The sequence below is a fragment of the Phyllostomus hastatus genome, unplaced genomic scaffold (assembly GCF_019186645.2).
Source record: "Phyllostomus hastatus isolate PE091 unplaced genomic scaffold, TTU_PhHast_1.1 phas_contig_29, whole genome shotgun sequence".
Classification (NCBI taxonomy): Eukaryota; Metazoa; Chordata; class Mammalia; order Chiroptera; family Phyllostomidae; genus Phyllostomus; species Phyllostomus hastatus.
The window spans coordinates 24,238,389-24,257,813 of NW_025333835.1; the positions used below are offsets into that span (position 1 = coordinate 24,238,389).

General features: G+C 37.5%; 1 protein-coding gene across 1 annotated transcript in view; it reads left to right on the top strand.

Annotated features, from left to right (window-relative positions):
* PIBF1 (progesterone immunomodulatory binding factor 1) overlaps window positions 1-19,425 on the top strand; it is a 185,309-nt gene that overhangs the window by 2,844 nt on the left and 163,040 nt on the right. The window contains exons 3-5 of the mRNA XM_045839110.1: window positions 8,119-8,219; window positions 13,655-13,853; window positions 16,165-16,284. Coding sequence (XP_045695066.1) covers window positions 8,119-8,219; window positions 13,655-13,853; window positions 16,165-16,284 — 420 coding nt within the window. The remainder of the gene's footprint in view (window positions 1-8,118; window positions 8,220-13,654; window positions 13,854-16,164; window positions 16,285-19,425) is intronic.

A 19,425-nucleotide genomic window follows, 5' to 3' on the forward strand; every position in this document is an offset into this window, starting at 1 on the left:
GGACTTCTTTGTATTCACTGTGTATAGCCACTACTTAGATCAGTTCCTGGTACATAATAAGTGCTCAACTATTTCTTGAATGTGGGAATGAATCCCATTTTGCTCCTGATGAGACAGAGCCCCAAATGGTTAATAGTATAATGAGGCCATTCAGATAAAAGTGATGGAGGCAGGCAGGACTCATATCAAGAAGTCTGAATAAAGCCCATACTCTATCCAAGCGGATTTCCTGACACCTGGGTTCTCTATACAGTTACCTACCCACACTCAGTCACTTGGTGTTTTAGCAGTGTATCCAGTGGCTTCATGTATCTATTCCTTTACTCATAATGCTTTCACTCCTCATATGGACTTCTGTAATGCTACTGGGTTATATATCTTCACCCATCAAGATCTCTATTTACGCTACTCATTGAAGAAGCCCGAGGTAAGTCTCCCATTCATTAGTCCACCCACTCAGTCAAAAAATATTTTTTAAGTGTCATATCCAGACTTATGGGGTTTTGAAGGCCATTTTTAAAATTGTTTTCAAATTGCATTGTGCTGGATTATAAATGGCTTCTCTTTTTTTTTAATCATAGCCTTTACATTATAGAAATGAGAGGCTCTGTAGTATATCAGATCAGAGCTGCAATTCTAGATACACACAGTTTAGTTTGAATTTCAGCCCTACTCATTACTTTGGGAAATTTTCTTAACTTTTTTTTTCTTGATTTCCTGAGAAATAAGAATAATAATAGTATTTACTAAATAGAGTTGTTGGGAGGAATTAAATTAATCAATACACATAAGCTCTTAGATGCTTGGTGTCTAACAAAATAATGGTAGTGGCTACATTTATTCAGCACTGTATTATTTTTATACCCATGCTGCTTAGTTCAGTTATTTTATTGTGGTCTTTTACTTGGACTGCAAATGTGGAAGACAATCATATTCCTGAGTTTATTACACATAAATCATTGATCCATGCAAGATCACTTTTCACTTTGTATATTTATTCCTTTTATTCCTATAGCGCATTTCCATTGCTCCTCTCTATGCAACTATTTTAATTTTAATTATTTTTAAAACATTTAATTTTGAAAATGGGTATTATATTTTTCCTTTGCATAAATGTAAATCGCATGTTCTCTTTTAGATTTCATCTCTTTTATAATTGCTTTCTGTTCAGCCCTGTTTTAAAATCATTTATATTACTTCATGTATATCTAGTCATCTATTCCAACCTCCACATAATTCCATCCACCAATTTATCCGTCAACTCCCACAGTGATAGGCCCGCAGACTACCTCTGACTCCTTGCCACCATGTGCAGCATTGGCCCTCTGGAGACATTTCTCGTCTGTGTGAACATTTCTTTGACATATATAATCAGGAGTAAAGTTTCTGGCTCATATGGTATATGTATATTTAGTTTAACTTAGTCTTCTGCCAAACTGCTCTCCAGAATAAATTGCCTTACTGTACATTCTCATGGGGTTTTTTTGTTGTTGTTTTGTTTTGTCTATTATTATTCTGCTTAGTCTGAGAACCCTTGGAGGTAAGATGTTCACTGTCACATGTATGAAGAAATATCGTATGGTAGAAGGATTAGTCTTCCTTTAATTCATTTACTGCAAGGCACCTTGATTGTAAATGGGTCATTGCATGTATCACTAAGTTTAAAAACTGCCAAGTTAAACTGTTACGTGTTTTAGATCATAAGATGCATTCCACTTTCAGAGATGTAAAATTTGAGAAAGTGTGAGTTTGAGATCAATGAAAGAACAGTATTTTTAGCCACTTAATTTATTCTCTAAAGCTTACCAGAGCAGAGCCTTGGGAATACAAAGATGAAAATTTCACATTTTGGCATCCCAAAAACTAAATTTCCTTCACTAGACTATAGCTGCAGGAAAGTAACAGGAAAGGTAGATTCTGCTGAATATGAACCTGTTCTTCCTCTTCACATTATAAATGACCCGATTTTAAGATACTGAACTTCTTGTCGAATGCTTGAAAGCATTCGACTAGTCCTGAATGGTCAAATATTATGAATGTTATAGGTATTTCTGTTGTGGAAAAAGATTGAACCTGCTGTCCAGTGTTTCAGGAATTAAATTCAGGTATTAAATCGGAGATTTGGAAAATGCTGGCTGCCTTGTAACAGAGATGTGGAAACTGTAGGTTAAGCAAGATAAAAATACTGACATCTCTGGTATAACAGGATGTGAAAATAAGTCCTTTGGATCTGGTATGGTTACTTCTTAATATCATTAGAAACTCAGGTTTCTTTAACCTTCTGCATACCTGTTTTTATCATGTAGTTTTCACCTCAAAATCTCAGGTAGCTGACATACCTCTTGTATTATTTGTGTTCCAGGCAAAAATAAGGAGAAAAATAATTGGATAATGGGGCACATGACAAATGAATCCTTTAAAGAGCTTTCTCAGAAGTTTAAGCCAGTGACTACAATTGACCAGAACTATATAGCATAACCACCCCCCACCAAGAGGGGTGGTAAGCTGGAAAATTTAAGTTTTTAATTGGAACATTGTTGTCACTGATAAAAATCAGAGTAATATTAAAAGGAAGGGAAGACATGATTTTGGGGAGATGAGTGATTTTCTTATTCATCAAGGCCTCTTTTAGTTAGGAAATACATATATATATGACTCTTTTTAACATCTTTCTACACCTCTATGGCACCAATACAATGTTTGTGTTTATTACAGTTAATGCTGATGTTACAGTTTATCATAGTGTAGTACTATGAATATCTTGATCCTTGCTGATTTAGTTTCTTCATGTCTAAAAACAAGAACAGCTAAGTCCAAAGAAACTTAAGAATACTGATTTCTGCTTCCCATTCAGTGCTTGCTAACCGAGAACTTAGAAGGGTATCTGCTTAGGCGAAACTTCTTGATAGTAGAGAATTGTTAGCTTTATACTTAAACCCTTCCATTGCTGTCTAAATCCCTTTCCTTACCACACTTATTTAATCCCTTCCTTTTCATTCTTGCCCATCAGTTTTTAAAATGCCAAAAGCTTTTTAATTTTCATTAGAGAGATTGGTGGGTTCCTTATGGCTTGGGAAATGAAGAGGTGCATCTTCCCAGCTTGATTGTCTTTGAGGTAAAGGACTTAATTTAGAAGGCAGTTGAGATTCCAGCCAAGATGGAGGCATAGGTAGATATGTTTCACTTCCTCACACAACCAAAAGAAGGATAACAACCAATTTAAAAACAAAAACCAACCAGAACTTCCAGAAAATCTAATTGTATGGAAGTCCAACAACCAAGGAGTTGAAGAAGAAACATTAATCCAGATTGGTACGAGGGGTAGAAATGGGCAGCGGGGGAATAGAGGATGCATGTCAAGGAGGCAACTGGTAGACCAGGTAGGTGAGATGGCAGCTGGCAGACCAGACAGTCCTATATCTGCATGCGGATAAACCGGGAGGAACAACCAGGGAGTGAGACAGACCACACAGCCCAGGGTTCCAGCACAGGGAAAAGAAAGCTTCAAAAGCCTCTGGCTGGAAAACCTCTGGGGTTTTTGGTGGTGGGAGAAACTCCCAGTCTCACAGAGGAGTCCGTTAGAGGGGCCCATGGGAACCTAGAACACATACAAGGCCACCCATCCAGGAATCAGCACCAGGGCAGCCCCTGAAAGAGCACAGTCCACTTGTGGGAAGTAGGGGAAGTGACTGAAAGTGGGGCACGAGTCTAGCACACAGCATTGTTTTCTCTCTAACCCCTCCCCCACAAACAGCACCACAACTCAGCAAAGAGGGTTGCCCAGCCCTGGTGAATACCTAAGGCTCTGCCCCTTACAACATAGCAGGTGTGCCAAGACAAAGAAATATGGCCCAAATGAAAGCACAGATCAAAACTCCAGAAAAAGAACTAAGTGACAAGGAGATAGCCAGCCTATCAAGATGCAGAATTCAAAACACTGGTAATCAGGATGCTCACAGAAATGGTTGAGTACAGCTGCAAAATAAAGGAAGAAGTGAAGGCCATACAAAGTGAAAAATATATAGGGAACCAACAGTAAAGGGAAGGAAACCAGGACTTAATGATTTGGAACAAAAGGAAGAAATAAAATTTCAACTGGAACAGAAGGAAGAAACAAGAATTCAAAAAAATGAGGAGAGGCTTAGGAACCTCCAGGACAACTTTAAATGTTCCAACATCTGAATCATAGGAGTACCAGAAGGAGAAGAGGAGGCGAAAGAAATAGAAAATTTATTTGAAAAAATAATGAAAGAAAACTTCCCCAGTCTGGTGAAGGAAATAGACATACAGGTCCAGGAAGCTCAGAGAGTCCCAAAGAAGTTGGCCCTACAGAGGAACACACCAAGACTCATCATAATTGAATTAACCAAGATTAAGGATAAGGAGAGAATCTTAAAAGCAGCAAGAGAAAAGGGCAGAGTTATCTACAAAGGAACTCCCATAAGACTATCAGCTGACTTCTCAAAAGAAACCTTCCAGGCAGGAAGGGTCTATGAAGAACTGTTCAAAGTCATGAAAGGCAGAGACCTCCATCCAAGATTACTCTATCCAGCAAAGCTATCCTTTAGAATGGAAAGGCAGATAAAGTGCTTCCCAGATAAGGTAAAGCTAAAGGAGTTCATCGTCATCAAGCCCTTATATGAAATGTTAAAGGGACTTATCCAAGAAAAAGATCAAAACTATGAACAGTAAAATGACAACAAACTCACAACTATCAACAACTGAGCCTAAAAAAAACAACAAAAACAAACTAAGCAAACAACAGGGACAGAATCACAGAAATGGAAATCACATGGAGGGTTATTTGGGAGGTGGAAGAATGGGGGAAAATGTACAGGGAATAAGAAGCATAAATGGTAGATACAAAATAGGGGGAGGTTAAGAATAGTATAGGAAATGGAGACGCCAAAGAAGCTGTATGTATGACCCATGGACATGAACTAAGGTGGGGGGAATGCTGGAGGGAAGGGAATACAAAGCAGAGGGTGATAAGGGGTAGAAAAAAATTGGGACAACTGTAATAGCATAATCAATAAAATACGCTTAAAAAAACGAAGTCAGTTGAAACTGAAAAAGCTGTAACCTGGAAAAGAACATTTTGTCCTTTGAGTAACCGTGTTCTTGATTTGAAAAATAGTTATACTGAGGAATATGGTTTTACTTGTTGATTTAAGATACTTATTGAGATGTTGCTGGGAATGTAGCAATGAATATGACAGTCCCATATTTATGAAGTTGACATTCAAGTGAGAGACATGATCAAAAAACAATTAAACAAGGCATCTTCAATGTCATGTGGCATAGCATCACTTAGCAATGGCTACTTTAGATAAGGAGTCAGCAAACTTTTTCTGTAAAGGGCCAGAAAGTAAATGCTTTATGCTTTGCATGCCACATATGGTCTATCACATATATTTTTTTAAACAACCCTTTACAAATTTAAAACCCATTGTTAGCTCATGGGCTGTACAGAAACAGGACATGGGCTGGATATGGGCCATCAACAGTGTTCATTTAACCCTTGCTTTGTTTTAGACTGTGTGATCAGAGAAGCCATTGGTAGGTTTTAGGCAATTGGAGTAACATATCCTGATTTTTATATTCAAAATAACACTGAAGTAAGAAACTACGGATAGATTAAGATAGAAGGAAAAGATAGTTACTAGGCTATTGCCTTATGTAAGACTTGTACATTTTTAGCTTCATCACCTGACTCCATTTACTGAGAAATTAAAGGGTGGGAAAAAACTGATCTGGAAGGTAAAGTACAAGTTCTGTTTTGAGCATGTTTAAACTTTAGATTCCTGTTAGACTCCTAAATGGAATTGTCAGTTTGAAAACAAACACAGTGGGTTCAGCTCCCTGTGGCAATGAAAACCAAACCTGAGAGACAGGTGCTGGTGCAAGGAAAGAAGCTTATTTCGGTGCTGATCTCAGAGAAGGGCAGACTCCCGTCTCAAAGACTATCTCGCCTTCCTGCCCAAGCCCGAGGTTCTTATAGTGATAGGATGGGGAGGGCTTTCTCTCTCTACCCAATTATCTCGCTAGCTTTCAGAGTACACGAGGCCTTATCCATTCATCTCTCTAGCTCTTTGGCACATGAAAGAACCCTCCCTGTGCCATCTTGGCCAATGGGGTAAACTCCCTAGTGCTCCTTGACTATTTGCTGTAACAAATTGGAGTTTAGGGAAGAACCCACGACTGGATGGGTGAGCATCTCACCCATGGGTGAGTGCATTAGCATATAGACGGACCTAAAATCATGGAATTGGATAACATGACCTAGGAATGAAAGAGGGCTGCAAATGCAGCAAAGGAACTTGAGAAATTTTAGAGTATACATTGAGTTAGGAGAAAAACACAGAGTAGTACCACGAAAGCCAAAAGAAGATGGAACAGTCAGCTTAATCAAATCATGCTGTCGGGTAAGATAAATATGCAGAAATAGTCATTCGGCCTGACATTGTGGAGGTGATTCATAACTTTGACAAGAATAATTTTACTGGACTAATGTGGGACGAAAACCATATGCTTTGATGGTGAACAAAGAAACGATAATAGAGCAAAGGGAGTGGTGTCATCAAGGGAATGTTGTTCTTTGTTTTAGTGGGAGATGGGACATGTTTGGTTAATGATAGGAATGATTCAGTAGTGAGAAAGAAGTCGATGATTCGTGGTATTAAAGATTGGCAGTTAAACTGATTTATTTTAAAGCATGAACAAGAATTGCTTGAGTTGACAGGGAGAGAGTAAAGAATTTTCTAAATTTCCAAAATCCTGGTTCATAGAGGCTTAAGAGAGAACATCACATATTTGGAGAATGACAAACTCTTATTTTGGCTGGAACAGTGTTTCTTTCTAAGCTACTAGTAAGTGATTGTCAAGCGCCAAAAAAATATGCCATGAAATTTGGAATTTATTGTGAAGACAGGATCCTCTGAAGAGTTAGCACTGGGGAAACAAAACCCAGTCGGTGTGGCTCAGTTGATTGGGCATTGCCCTCAAACCGAAAGATTGCCTGTTGGATTCCTGGTCAGGGCACGTGCCTGGGTTGTCAGTTGAGGTCCACGTTAGGGCACATATAATGTTTCTCTCCCTCTCTTTCTCCCTCCTTCTCCCTCTCTTAAAATCAACAATTTAAATTTTTTTAAAAAACTGGGGAAATATTTGATAGCATTTTGAAAATGCATTGAGTAAAATAAAGGAAGACAGGTTTGGAGGTTGACAAAACTGGAGTCAGGGAAACCAGTGAGGAAACTTATATTCGATCCGAGTGATTATTATTAGGGTCTGACTGAAGACTTGTCAGTGGGTATTTAAGAGGATGGTACAGTTTGGACAGCTACTTATGAAGTAAACAAACAAACAAAAAAGGTGTTTGATCAGACTAAGCAGTGAGGGAAAATTTGCCATATCAAACATGGCTTTTTTTTCCCCCCCTTTGGAGACTAAAGAAATGTAAGGAATATAAGATTAGGCAAGGTCAATGACTAGTTCCATTCTGGCTGTTTAAAGTAGTCAATTGACAATGTGTAGTAGTCAGATATATGGATATAAAATATAAGTGAAAGATCTGGCCTGGAAATAATTACCTGGGTGAGACACCAACATAAAATCCCAGTTGTCAATAGGCTTCTTAGTAAGTGTGGGTTAAGGGAAAACAAGAGTCTTAATGACAGCCTGGCTGAAAAAAAATTATGAGATAGCAGTTTCAGACAACAATTTAAAAATCATTTGTGTGAACAGATTGTAGTTTGTGGACACAACCACTACAAAAAAAAAGCCTCTATTTATTTAGCCTTTGCCAGGTGGTTTGGTGAGAGCATCATCCTGTACACCAAAAGGTTATGGGTTCAGTTCCCAGTCTGTGCACATAACTGAGTCACGAGTTATATCCCCAATTGGGGCATGTATGGGAGACAACTGATAGATATTTCTCTCTCTCTCCCTGCCATTTCTTCCTCTCCTTTCCTTAAAATCAGTAAACATATCTAGCCTTAAAGGAGGATTAAAAAAAAAAAAAAACCTCTAACCATGTAAAACACTATTTCTTTTAAGTGCTTTTTAATAATAAATTATAAAATTGACCAGATAATTTACCTTTTCTTCTTTATTAAGATTGAAGAATTGGAGGAGAAACTTAATGATGCACTTCACCAGAAGCAGCTACTAACATTGAGATTAGACAGCCAATTGACTTTTCAGCAGAAGGATGCCAGGTAAGTTTTTAAAAAGCTTCAATACCTATTTAGCACTTAAAAGTAATAGCATTACCTGTTAATGCATGTGGTTATAAGCTAAAATGGTAACAGTTTTTACATCCAGACCAACAAAAAAGTAGGTTACTCGATACATTCCACAAATTCAAAAAGTCAAGATTCAACATTTATTCAACAAATATTGCCTGTGTAAGTGAACCATAAATGACAATAGGAGCTCTCTAAACTGACCTCTACTTAACCTGCTGTCTCGATTAACCTTTTTTCAATTGCTCTGCAAAACATGCTGATTGATCTTCATAGCCCTTTGAACACTGCTGACATAAAGGGCCTTCTGTTCGTCTCTCACTTTCTCCAGCTCTGTTGTGTGCTTATCGAAAGTCTCTTGTGTTTACTCACAAATATGCCTATGTGACTTGTACTTATTATACTTATGTAACTTAATTAAAATTATGTAAACAAATAGCAGTACAAAAAAAGATGTGTCATTTTTATGAAAACTGCTGTATAATGAATTCTTGGAAAGGCTCAGTAAAAAGTAGTGACTTAAAAAAAAAATCACCAAATTAAGCATAAGCAAGACAGATTTAGACATGGGGGAATGCAAAAATTAAACAAATCAATAAAAAGCATTCTCTAACATTTCTTCCCAAGTGTCTTTTAAAGCCTCCTACCACTGTAAAAAAATTGAACTTAGAAATTATGAACAATGATTTATACACACACACACACACAAAACATACACCTACGTTTTTTAAAAATCTGGAGTCTATTTAAAAAATTAATAGGTGAGTGTTTATTTCTATATTTTACTTAAAGGTAAATGTGTAAAGTAGGTATCATTTCACTTTATAACATTTCACTATTTAATTGATATTTTAAACAATTATCTGACCAAATTATTGGTCGCTAATATTTTAGATTAGTGACTCTCAGACTTGAGCATGCAACAGAACCACCTGGAAGTCTTGTTAGAAAAGATTGTTTGGTCCCACCCTCCAGTTCTGATTTGGGCTGGCGTCCTGCAAAATTTCATTTCTGCCAAGTTCTTAGGTGATGCTGATGCTACTGCTGGTTCAGGGGAACACTTTGAAAATCACTGCATTCAGTAATAGGTCTTCTTTTCTAATTCTTTAGACATTTATCAGATTGAATGATGCTGAGAGGAAAGTTAGGAGGCTATTATAATAATCCTCTTGATCACCGATCAGAGTAAATTGTATATGGACTCTGAATATAATGAAGGTAAAGTTGATAGGATGTTCTAATGGTTTAGATGTGGGGTTTAAAAGAAAAACAGGAGCCGAGGATTGTGTCAACATCTTTGATCTGAGTAAATGAAAGGATGGAGTTACTGTCAACTAGGAAAAACCATAGTGGAATAGGTTTGCGAGTAAAGAGCGGGAGTTCATTTTGGACATGTTAAGTTAGAGCTGTCTGATTAGAAATCCATGTGGAGTTGTATGAAAAGTCTGGTCTATAGACAGTATTTAAGTCACAAGACTAGATTAATTCCTGAGGAAGTGCATCTGCATTCAGAGGAGAGGACTGGGTACTCCAGCATTAACACAGACCAGACAAGAAGACTGAGAAAGCACCATCAGTAAAATAAGAGAAAAATGAAGAGATGGTAGTGTCTTGGAAGGCAGGCAAAGAAAGTGTATAAGGAAAGAGAGATCAGTTGTGTCAGGTGTTATTAGGTTAAGGATACAAAGAAATTAAAATTGATCATTAGCAATCTAGATGTTGTTGGTGACCTCGGAGTTTCATGGGATTAGCTGGTGACTAGAAACATGACTGGCATGAAAAAGCATCGGAGACATCTCCCTGCTAAGCAGCTGCAAGTCTGCCACTAGGGGCTGCCAGTCTCAGTCCATAGTTTAGCCTCTCTCAGGAACCTCTAGGCCTAGCACAAACAAAATCTGTAGATCTTTTTGTAGCTGAAATGGCCCCAGGCAGAGCAGAGGCGGTGGCTGCCATTGGCCTGCCCCAGACCTTTCCCAAAAAGCTCTAGAACCAACACACCAGAGTACCCCCCGAACCACCTCCACAAACAGTACACCCAAGGGGCAGACTCAACAGGCACCAGAGCCCCACCAAAGCAAATCCTGCCCCATGGGGTCAGCCCCTGCACAATAGTGCTTCTGTTATAGCCATAGCCAGTCTGCCTGAGAGTCAGTCCCCCCCATCAGCATGCCAACAATGGTCAAGGTTCAACTACAGTAGGAGGGCACATACAACCCACACAAGGGACATAGGTGGAGCACCTGGCTTAGGTGACCAGGGAGACTATGCAACTTGCCTACATAAAGCCACTCTTATCAAGACCAGGAGATGTAGCAGCTCTACCTGATAGATTAAAAAAAAAAAAAAAAGTCAGCTGAAATGAGACAAAGAAACATGTCCCAAATGAAAAAAAAGACAGAATTCCAGAAAAAAATAAACAAAATGGAGACAAGCAATCTACCAAATGCAGAGTTCAAAACACTTGTTAATGAGGATGCTCACTGAAGTCAGAACTTTAACAAAGAGATAGGAAAAACAAAAACAGGAGATAGAAAATATAAAAAGTAGTCAGTGAGAAATGAAGAATACATTAGAGGGAATAAACAGTAGACTAGATGGAGCAAAGGATCAAATCAGCAATTTGGTAGATAAGGTAGGAGAAAAGACCCAATTGGAACAGCAAAAAGAAAAAAAGGATTTTAAAAAAGTGAGGATAGCTTAAGGGACCTCTGGGACACCATCAAGCTTGCCAACATTTGCATCATAGGGCTACCACAAAGACAAAAGAGAGCAAAGAATTGAAAACCTAGTTGAAGAAATAATGACTGAAAAGTTCCCTAACCTGTCTCAAAGGAAATAGACATACAAGTCCAAGAAGCACAGAGAGTCCCAAACAAGATGAACCCAAAGAGGCCCACACCAAGACACATCATAATTAAAATGCTAAGCTTAAACACAAAGAATCTTAAAAGCAGGAAGAGGAAAACAGTTACCTACGAGGGAGCTCCCATAAGACTATCAGCTGATTGCTCAACAGAAACTTTGCAGGGCAAAAGGGATTGGCACAGAATATTCAAAGTGATAAGAATGACCTACAACCAAGACTACTCTATCCAAAAAGGCAATCATTTAAAAATTTTTTATTGATTTTCTTTAGAGAAAGAAACACTAATTTGTTGTCCCACTTATATGTGAATTCATTTGTTGTTTCTTGCATGCACCCTGGCCAGAGATCAAACCCACAACCTTGGTGAATGAGGACAACACTCCAACCGAGCTCTACCAGGCTAGGGCCTTTTTTTTATATATTTTTTTAAGAGAAACAGAGGAACATTGATTTGTTGTTCCATTTATTTATGTGTTCATTGGCTAGGCTATCATTTAGAATTAAAGGACAGATAAAGAGCTTCCAAGGACAGGAAACATCTAAAGGAGTTTATCACCACCAAACCATTATTACAAGAAATGTTGAAGGGACTTCTTTAAGAAGAAGAAGAAAAGATAAAAAATGAGAATAACAGCTCTGGCTGGTGTGGCTCAGTGGATTGAGTGCTAGACTGCAAACTAAAGGGTCTCCGGTTCAATTTTCAGTCAGGGCACATGCCTGGATTGCAGGCCAGGTCCCCAGTGAGGGGCATGCAAGAGGCAATCACACATTGATGTTTCTCTCCCCATGGCAATAAATACACACCTAAAAACAATTACTTTAAATGCAATGGATTAAATGCTCCAATCAAAAGACATAAAGTAACTGAATGGATGAGAAAACAATATCCTTATACATGCTGTCTACAAGAGACCAACTCACATTAAAAATAAAGGGATAAAAAAAGATATTTCATGAAAACAGAAACATATAAAAAAAAGCTAGGGTATTAGACAAGAGACTTTAAAACAAAGGCTATAACAAGAGACAGAAGGACTCAGCAATTCCAGTTCTGGATGTTTATTCGAAGAAACTCAAAACACTAATTCGAAAAGACATACCATCCCTATATTCACTGCAGCAACATTGACAGTAGGCAAGATATGGAAGCAATATAAGCGTCCATCAAGACAAATGAATGAAGATATGGTGCATATATGCAGTGGAGTATTACTCAGCCATAAGAAAGGAATGAAATGTTGCCATCTGCAACAGCATGAATGTATGTACTTAGAGAGTATTATGCTAAGTGAATTAAGTCAAAGACAAAAATAATATGCGTTCACTTATATGTAGAATTTAAATTAAAAAATAAAACAAGCTCATAGATACAGAAAGCATTTTGATGGTTGCCAGATGAAAAGGGGGAAGGGATTAAGATGTGCAAATTTGTGGTTATAAAAACAGTCGTGTGGATGTAAAGTAAAGCATAGGGAACATAGTCAATAATATAAGTATGTATGGTGTCAGATAGGTACTAGAATTATTAAGGTGATCTACTTTGTAAGTTATACAAATATCTACTCACTATGTTATACACCTAAAACTAATATAATACTGTATGTCAATTGCAATTGAAAAATTAAAAAATTATTAAAAAATACAGTAGAGAAGAATAACCAGAAGCCAAGTGTTATGTGCAAGTCATGTCTTATATTTAAAACTGAAAGTGGTACAAAATGTAGTTTTGCAGTTTTTCAAAATTTGAACTTAATAAAATAATCTGTGATTTTGGTATGTCAGAAAAAGAAGAGCTTTGGAGTCAGTGAGTGTGGACACCTGTTGAGGAGTTTTATTCTGTGAGGGAACAAACAAAGGAGGCATTGAAATGGGTCCAAAGTTGTGGGTTTTGTTTGTTCATTTGTTTTAAGATAGGAGAAATAACAGCATGTGTGATGTTGATGGGAGCCATACAGTTGGGAGGGGAAAAGCAGATGGTCCCTCCTGCTCAAAATCTTTGGGTAGGCAACTAAAGGTAGCAGTGTCTACTATACGTATTTTTTGAGAAGGGTGATTGTGTGCATATGCTGTTTTCATTACCTCATTATGGTTCAGTGCTGCCACCTTAAAGAGGTATACCTTTTAGTACCTGGACCAAGAGAATGAAAGTGACTTTAATGGGTAGTATCCAAAGCAGGTGTCTAAGACTTAAACTCTAAACAAAAGAAATGTATAATTTTACAATTTTAATTTTTTTCATTCACCATTTATCCCCCCATATCCTCTTCCGCTTCCAACCATCCCCCTTTCCCTATAATTTAAATTTTGAAATTATTCTTTAAGCATATTAATACCCTATCTAATAATTTATATGGCTGCACACTTGGTAATGAGTATAGAATTGTCACTTCATGTTTAATTGGTTAAATAAATAAGAGTTTTGCTAAAGCCAAATATACTATTTGAACTTCTCATTTTCTAATTTTATATTACTATAAAAAGGTGACTTTGAGAAAATTAAATCTTGAGAAGTTTTTTAAGCTTGCCACAATTTTCTCCACAGAAAGTATCAAGAACTAATGAAACAAGAAATGGAAACTATTTTATTGAGACAGAAACAACTGGAAGAGACAAACCGTCAGCTAAGAGAGAAAGCTGGAGATATTCGTCGAAACCTGCATGACTTTGAGTTGACGGAAGAGCAATATATGAAACTGAAAGGTTTTTCTGAAGATCAGCTTTCTATTCCTGAATATGTGTCTGTAAGTGTCTTGTGTTGTTAAAAAAAAACCCTGCATGTATTTTCAGACTAAAGTTTGCCGTTTATGTTGGATCCATCATTTCTGAAGTACCCAGTTATTTTTTGGCCCTGATCTGAAGATGGAGAGTGATGTTCAGACCACCCGATTTTAAAGGGTCTTAACTATTAGCCTCCAAAGGCAAGCAAGCAAGAAATAGAGCTCTGACATTACTGGCTGCATAGTCGATAGAAATGATTAATATTCTATATAAACTTGTGGTGTGTAACATTCTGAGCGTGAGAAATTATAGACATTGAACACTGATTAGGGGTTGCTGCGTGGTTAGGCATACAGAGGAGAGGGGAATTGATACGGTTGCAAAGGTGTCAAGTAAGGGAGATTTTTGTGGATCTAGTTTAGGATCTGGAATGCAGTGTTTACACAAATCTACACGTAGGATTGATCTATGGCAGTGGTTGTCAGCATCCCTTTACACTCTAAGAGCTACTGAGGACCCTGAAGGGCTTATGTACATATGGGCTATATCTATTAATATTTACCATATTAGAAATTAAAGTGGAACAAAACACAAGACCACATAAGCACACATTCCATTAGACTTAAGGATGTTGATATCTTCACATATCATGTAGCCACTGGTAGATGCCCTTGAACAGGCGTAAAAGAAAGAGCAACACAGGCAAACATGTTCGTATTACTAGGAAAATAGTTTTGACCTTATGAATGCCCTGAAAGGGACTCAGAGTGTGGGGTGGGGATCAAGGACTCCCATACTTCACAGTTCTGCTGGTTTATGATACATAGATGTCATTTCACCTTAAGAGGCTTGAATTTTTCCATTTATAAAAGGGCTCATTATAATAATAGCACCTTTCTATTGATGTAATTGTGAAGACTAACAGTGATTATGTATGTAAAATGGTTTGTTTAGTCCTTAGCACATAGTAAACAATAAAATATTACCTATTATTTTGTTGGAGTAGTGATTGCTCCTCTTGGTTCTCATTTGGACAAGGTTTTCAGATTAATGATTTCCTACAAAATGTATTATGTTTTTGTCCAGCTTTTTATTTAAACAGTTTAAGTATAGTATTTCTGCCCAGCATGTACTGTCCAAAACAAATATCTTAAGTGCTGTCCTTGAGGCTTTATCCATAATAGATATCGAGTATCCCATTAGTGTCAGTTATTCATATCTTTGCTCTCTGGTTTGTTAGTGTTCCTTGTCATAGCTTTTGTTTTCACAGTCAGTATTATCCTAACTAGTTATTTATTGTGTTGAGGACTAATCTTAGGACTTGCTCCTTAACGAATATGGAGCTTTTGCAATACAGCAGTATATTAAGGCATTTCAGAGAGTCCCTAATTGCCCTTTCCTAATTTACTCATGGCTTCTTTATTTTATAGGAACTTGTCAGATGGAACACTGCCCTAGTTTAGGGCAGGCAAATTCCCCAAAGAGGTTTGTGAGTGGGAAGAGAGAGCTGAACTGAAAGGAAGTGATATGAAAGATACCTCCTGATTCATCCTAATTATCTGTTACACTGCAGTGGTAGCAGTTAAGTAGAGCTTCACCAAGAGCCTAGGATGTGGGCTTCTCATACATTTAGGCATTGGATACAGAGCAATACACAAAGCAAACAAATATTCCTGCCCTCTTGGAGCTTGCATCTTAGTGGAGCAACACAGACAATAAATTAAAAGTAAAATATGTTGAATGCTTGTCATACATGCTATAGAGAAAAGAGCAAGGGTGAAGATTAGGAACTTCTGCCAGGTGGGCATAGTACTTTAAATCAGATTGGGTAGAGCCTTACTGATAGGGTGACATTTGATCAGAGGCCTGAAGGGAGTGAAAGCATACTTTTCTATCAGAGGAAACAGCAAAAGCAAAAGTCTGGAAGTCTCCTGATGTGTAAGCTTGTAAGCTTGTTATCATGTAAGCTTGTTATCTCCTGATAACAAGGAGATGAGGACTAAGGAGCAACTGGAATATTGATAGAAAGAAGAGAGGAAAGAGAAACTATGTCAGGAGTGGAGAGTTACAGATAATCTGGGCCTTGAGGGAACTGAATTGAACATTAAGACTTCAGGTATTAGTGATCAGACAATTAATGACTATCTGGTTTTAGTTTTATACAAATAAAACAAAACTTTATTGTACAGGCATAAGATCTGAAACTCCTTAACATTTTTCTTTTATGACCTTAATATTTTACCTTTATTACCAATTATTGAGAGTACTATAAATTAGTAAATTTTAATTGCCATTTGGGTTTAAAGCCTGCTTGTTAATTTCATCTTTTTAAAGATGCGTTTCTATGAATTAATGGATCCACTAAAAAAGGAAATCTCTGAACTACAAGTGAAAAAGAATAACCTATCGGAAGAATTAACTGAAAACAAAGGCCAGCTGAAACAACTGACAGAGGTTTGTATGATTTTGATCACTGGTGATGACAAGAGGTACCAAGTTTTTCTATAAGGAATTTCTCAAGATTTGTGACAAGAATATAGGAGTCAGTGATAGAGAAATAGGACCGGGATGCTACTGTTGTGATTTTTCATGAATGGTGGGGAGGAGGCTAAATTGGAAAAAGTTATCTTAAAGATTGGCAAGATAAGTCCAGGACACTGACCATGGGCTTATCAATCCATGGTTGATCATTTTGCTGTAAACTCATTTTATTCTCAGTTATTCATTACAGATTAGCCTTGTTTGTGATACATAAGGGAAGCTACCATCTACTTACCAGTCACTTTGCCTCTTCATCAGAAACAGTTAACTCTCCTAACACTTGTTCAGAGCATGTACACTGATCCTAGCATTGGCCCCAGTGATGTGTGCGGTGCTGTGCTTGCCCTTCTAGAGTTCAAATTCTAGTGGCTTAGAGTTAGAACTTTCGGTGATAGCTTGACACTCTCACTATCTGTGTGACCTTGAACAAGTCATTTAATGTTTCCTGTTCAGTCAAATGGAAAAAAAAATAATACTGTTTGTCCATTCATTTCATTGAATTGCCAGTGTTTTGGTTTCAAAGTAAAAGCAGATTTTTAGCAAAGTTGCAGTTAAAATTTATTTTGTGTCTATTTCAAGGACAGCTATTACCAAAGATGTATTATTCAGAAATAAATAATTTAATTTATATTTTGATGTTCTAATATGCTGCCCTATTAGCTGGACAGAATCAATTTAGGTCATTAATCTAGAGCCAATACTATAGGCAAAATAAAGACTGGGCTTCTTTCCTCTCATAGGAGTGAGGAAGTCCCTAGGAGCAATGCCAGAGATAGATGTGCCCATATGAACACTACTGTACAGTTCTATGTATTGTTGGAATTTTTCCTTCTGCTAACCTGCCACATTGTGCGGTAATCTGTTATGGGTATTTAAAAGATAGCTTTTAATTTTTTTAAATTTTGCATGTGTAGTCAAAATAATAAAGAACAAAGAAGACCTCAGTTTGGCTACTAATTTTACAACCTTAGGCAAATCATTTAATCTGTTGTTTTGGTTGAATGAGTAGGATGGTGGTGGTGGTCACAGTACAGCATTTATTGGGGCAGTTAGACAAATTTTGAGACTTAGTTCTGCAATACCTTGTGGTATCTCAGCATCCCTCAAGGACTTCTTCCTATTTTTCAGAAGTCTGGAGGAGTTTTCTACCCTTGTTTATATCAAATCACTTCTTTTATTTGTTTTTAGAGAGAGGAGAAGGAAGGGAGAAAAAGAGAAACATCGATGTGCTAGAGAAATGGATCAGTTGCCTCTCACATGCCCCCAGCTGAGGATCTGATCCACAACCCAGGCATGCGCCCTGACTAGGGATCAAATTGGCGGCCTTTTTGTTTGCAGGATGACACCCAGCCCACTGAGCCACACCAGTCAGGGCTCAAATCACTTCTTGTTTAATCAATTTAGCATTTGGGAATTCTAACAATGGTTTCTCTTGAACAAAGAATTCCTTGGACAAAACTTAAAAAAAAAAAAGGCTTACAACTCTAGAATTTTTCTTATCATTAGCATGTGATATACAGGGTCAGGCAGAAGCAACACCTGCTTGAGTGTGGTTGGTAGGGTAATAATATGGGTGTAATAATTTATAGTTGTAATTTGAACCTTTCACCTAAAATGTCATATGGTTGCTTATGATATTGTTATGCTATAAAATTATATGCTTAGGATTTTGCAATAAAAGATTTTGAAATAAAGAAGGGACATTATTTGGGCCAGACCCTGTATTTTTCACTCCATGGTAAAGCAAGTCTGCCTGCTCTCAAGGGTCAATAATGGCATTGTATCCCAGATTTCATAATAGTTTGTTTCAACTTTGCTAACACTTTTAGTATTTTGTTGATAGGAAAGAAAATGTATTAACACATAGTGTTCCTGAGTGTTTTTAATACACAGATAACCCAAACTTAGAAACAGTTTTGTTTGTGAACCTGTATTAGTCAGGGTCCCCCAGAGTAACAACCAACAGGAGATAAATATATATGAGATAGTGATTGTTTGATTGATTGACTTTATGGAATTGGTTCCCATGATTATGGAAGCTTGGAGAGTCCCGAATCTGATGGATAGGCTGGCAGGCTGGCTGTTCAGGGAAACGTTGCAGTTTGAATCCAAAAACAGTCTGCTGACAGAATTCCTTTTTGCTCAGAGGAAATCAGTCTTGATTCTAGTAAGGCTTTTACCTGATTGAATGAGGCCCCCTACATCATGGAGGATAATCACTTTACTAGGAATCTACTGATTTAAATGTTAATCTAATTTAAAAATACCTCTCACAGAAACATCTAAAATAATGTTTAACCAAATATTTGGGTGCAATGACCTTGCCAGTTAACACATAAAGTTAACCAGCACAGACTCCTTTTTTGTGCAAGTCTGTTATTTAAAGATATATCAGCTCTTAGTTCAAAATATAATTGAGTGTCTTAAACCTTTTCCTGAATTTAATAGTAATATAAACAGGGAATTGAATCACAGTTCAAAAAAATAAGTATTACCTTATCTACTTAATAAAAGGTCTTAGAGATTCTGAATATATGATTTAGACACAATAGAATTACTTTATATTAAAGCTGTCATTGCCAGCCGAGATGGAGGCATAGGTAGATGTATTTTGCCTCCTTGCAAAGCCAAAAGAAAGATAACAACAAACTTAAAAGCAAAAAACAACTGGAACTGCCAGAAAATCTAACTGTATGGAAGTCCAACAACCAAGGAGTTAAAGAAGAAACACTCATTCAGACTGGTAGGAGGGGTGGAGATAGGCAATTGGGATGGAGAGGACACACGGCAAGGTGGCAGCTGGCAGTCACACATTTGCGTGTAGATAGTGTGGGAAGAACAACTGGGGAGTAAGACAGACTGCAAAACCCAGGGTTCCAGTATGGGAAAAGAAAGCCTCAAAACCTCTGGCTATAAAAATCTGGGGTGGTTGCAGTGGTGGGAGTAACTCCCAGACTCACAGGAGAGTTTGTTGGAGAGACCCACAGGGTCCCAGAACGTACACAAACCCACCCACCCAGGAATCAATACCAGAAGGGCCCAATTTGCTTGTGG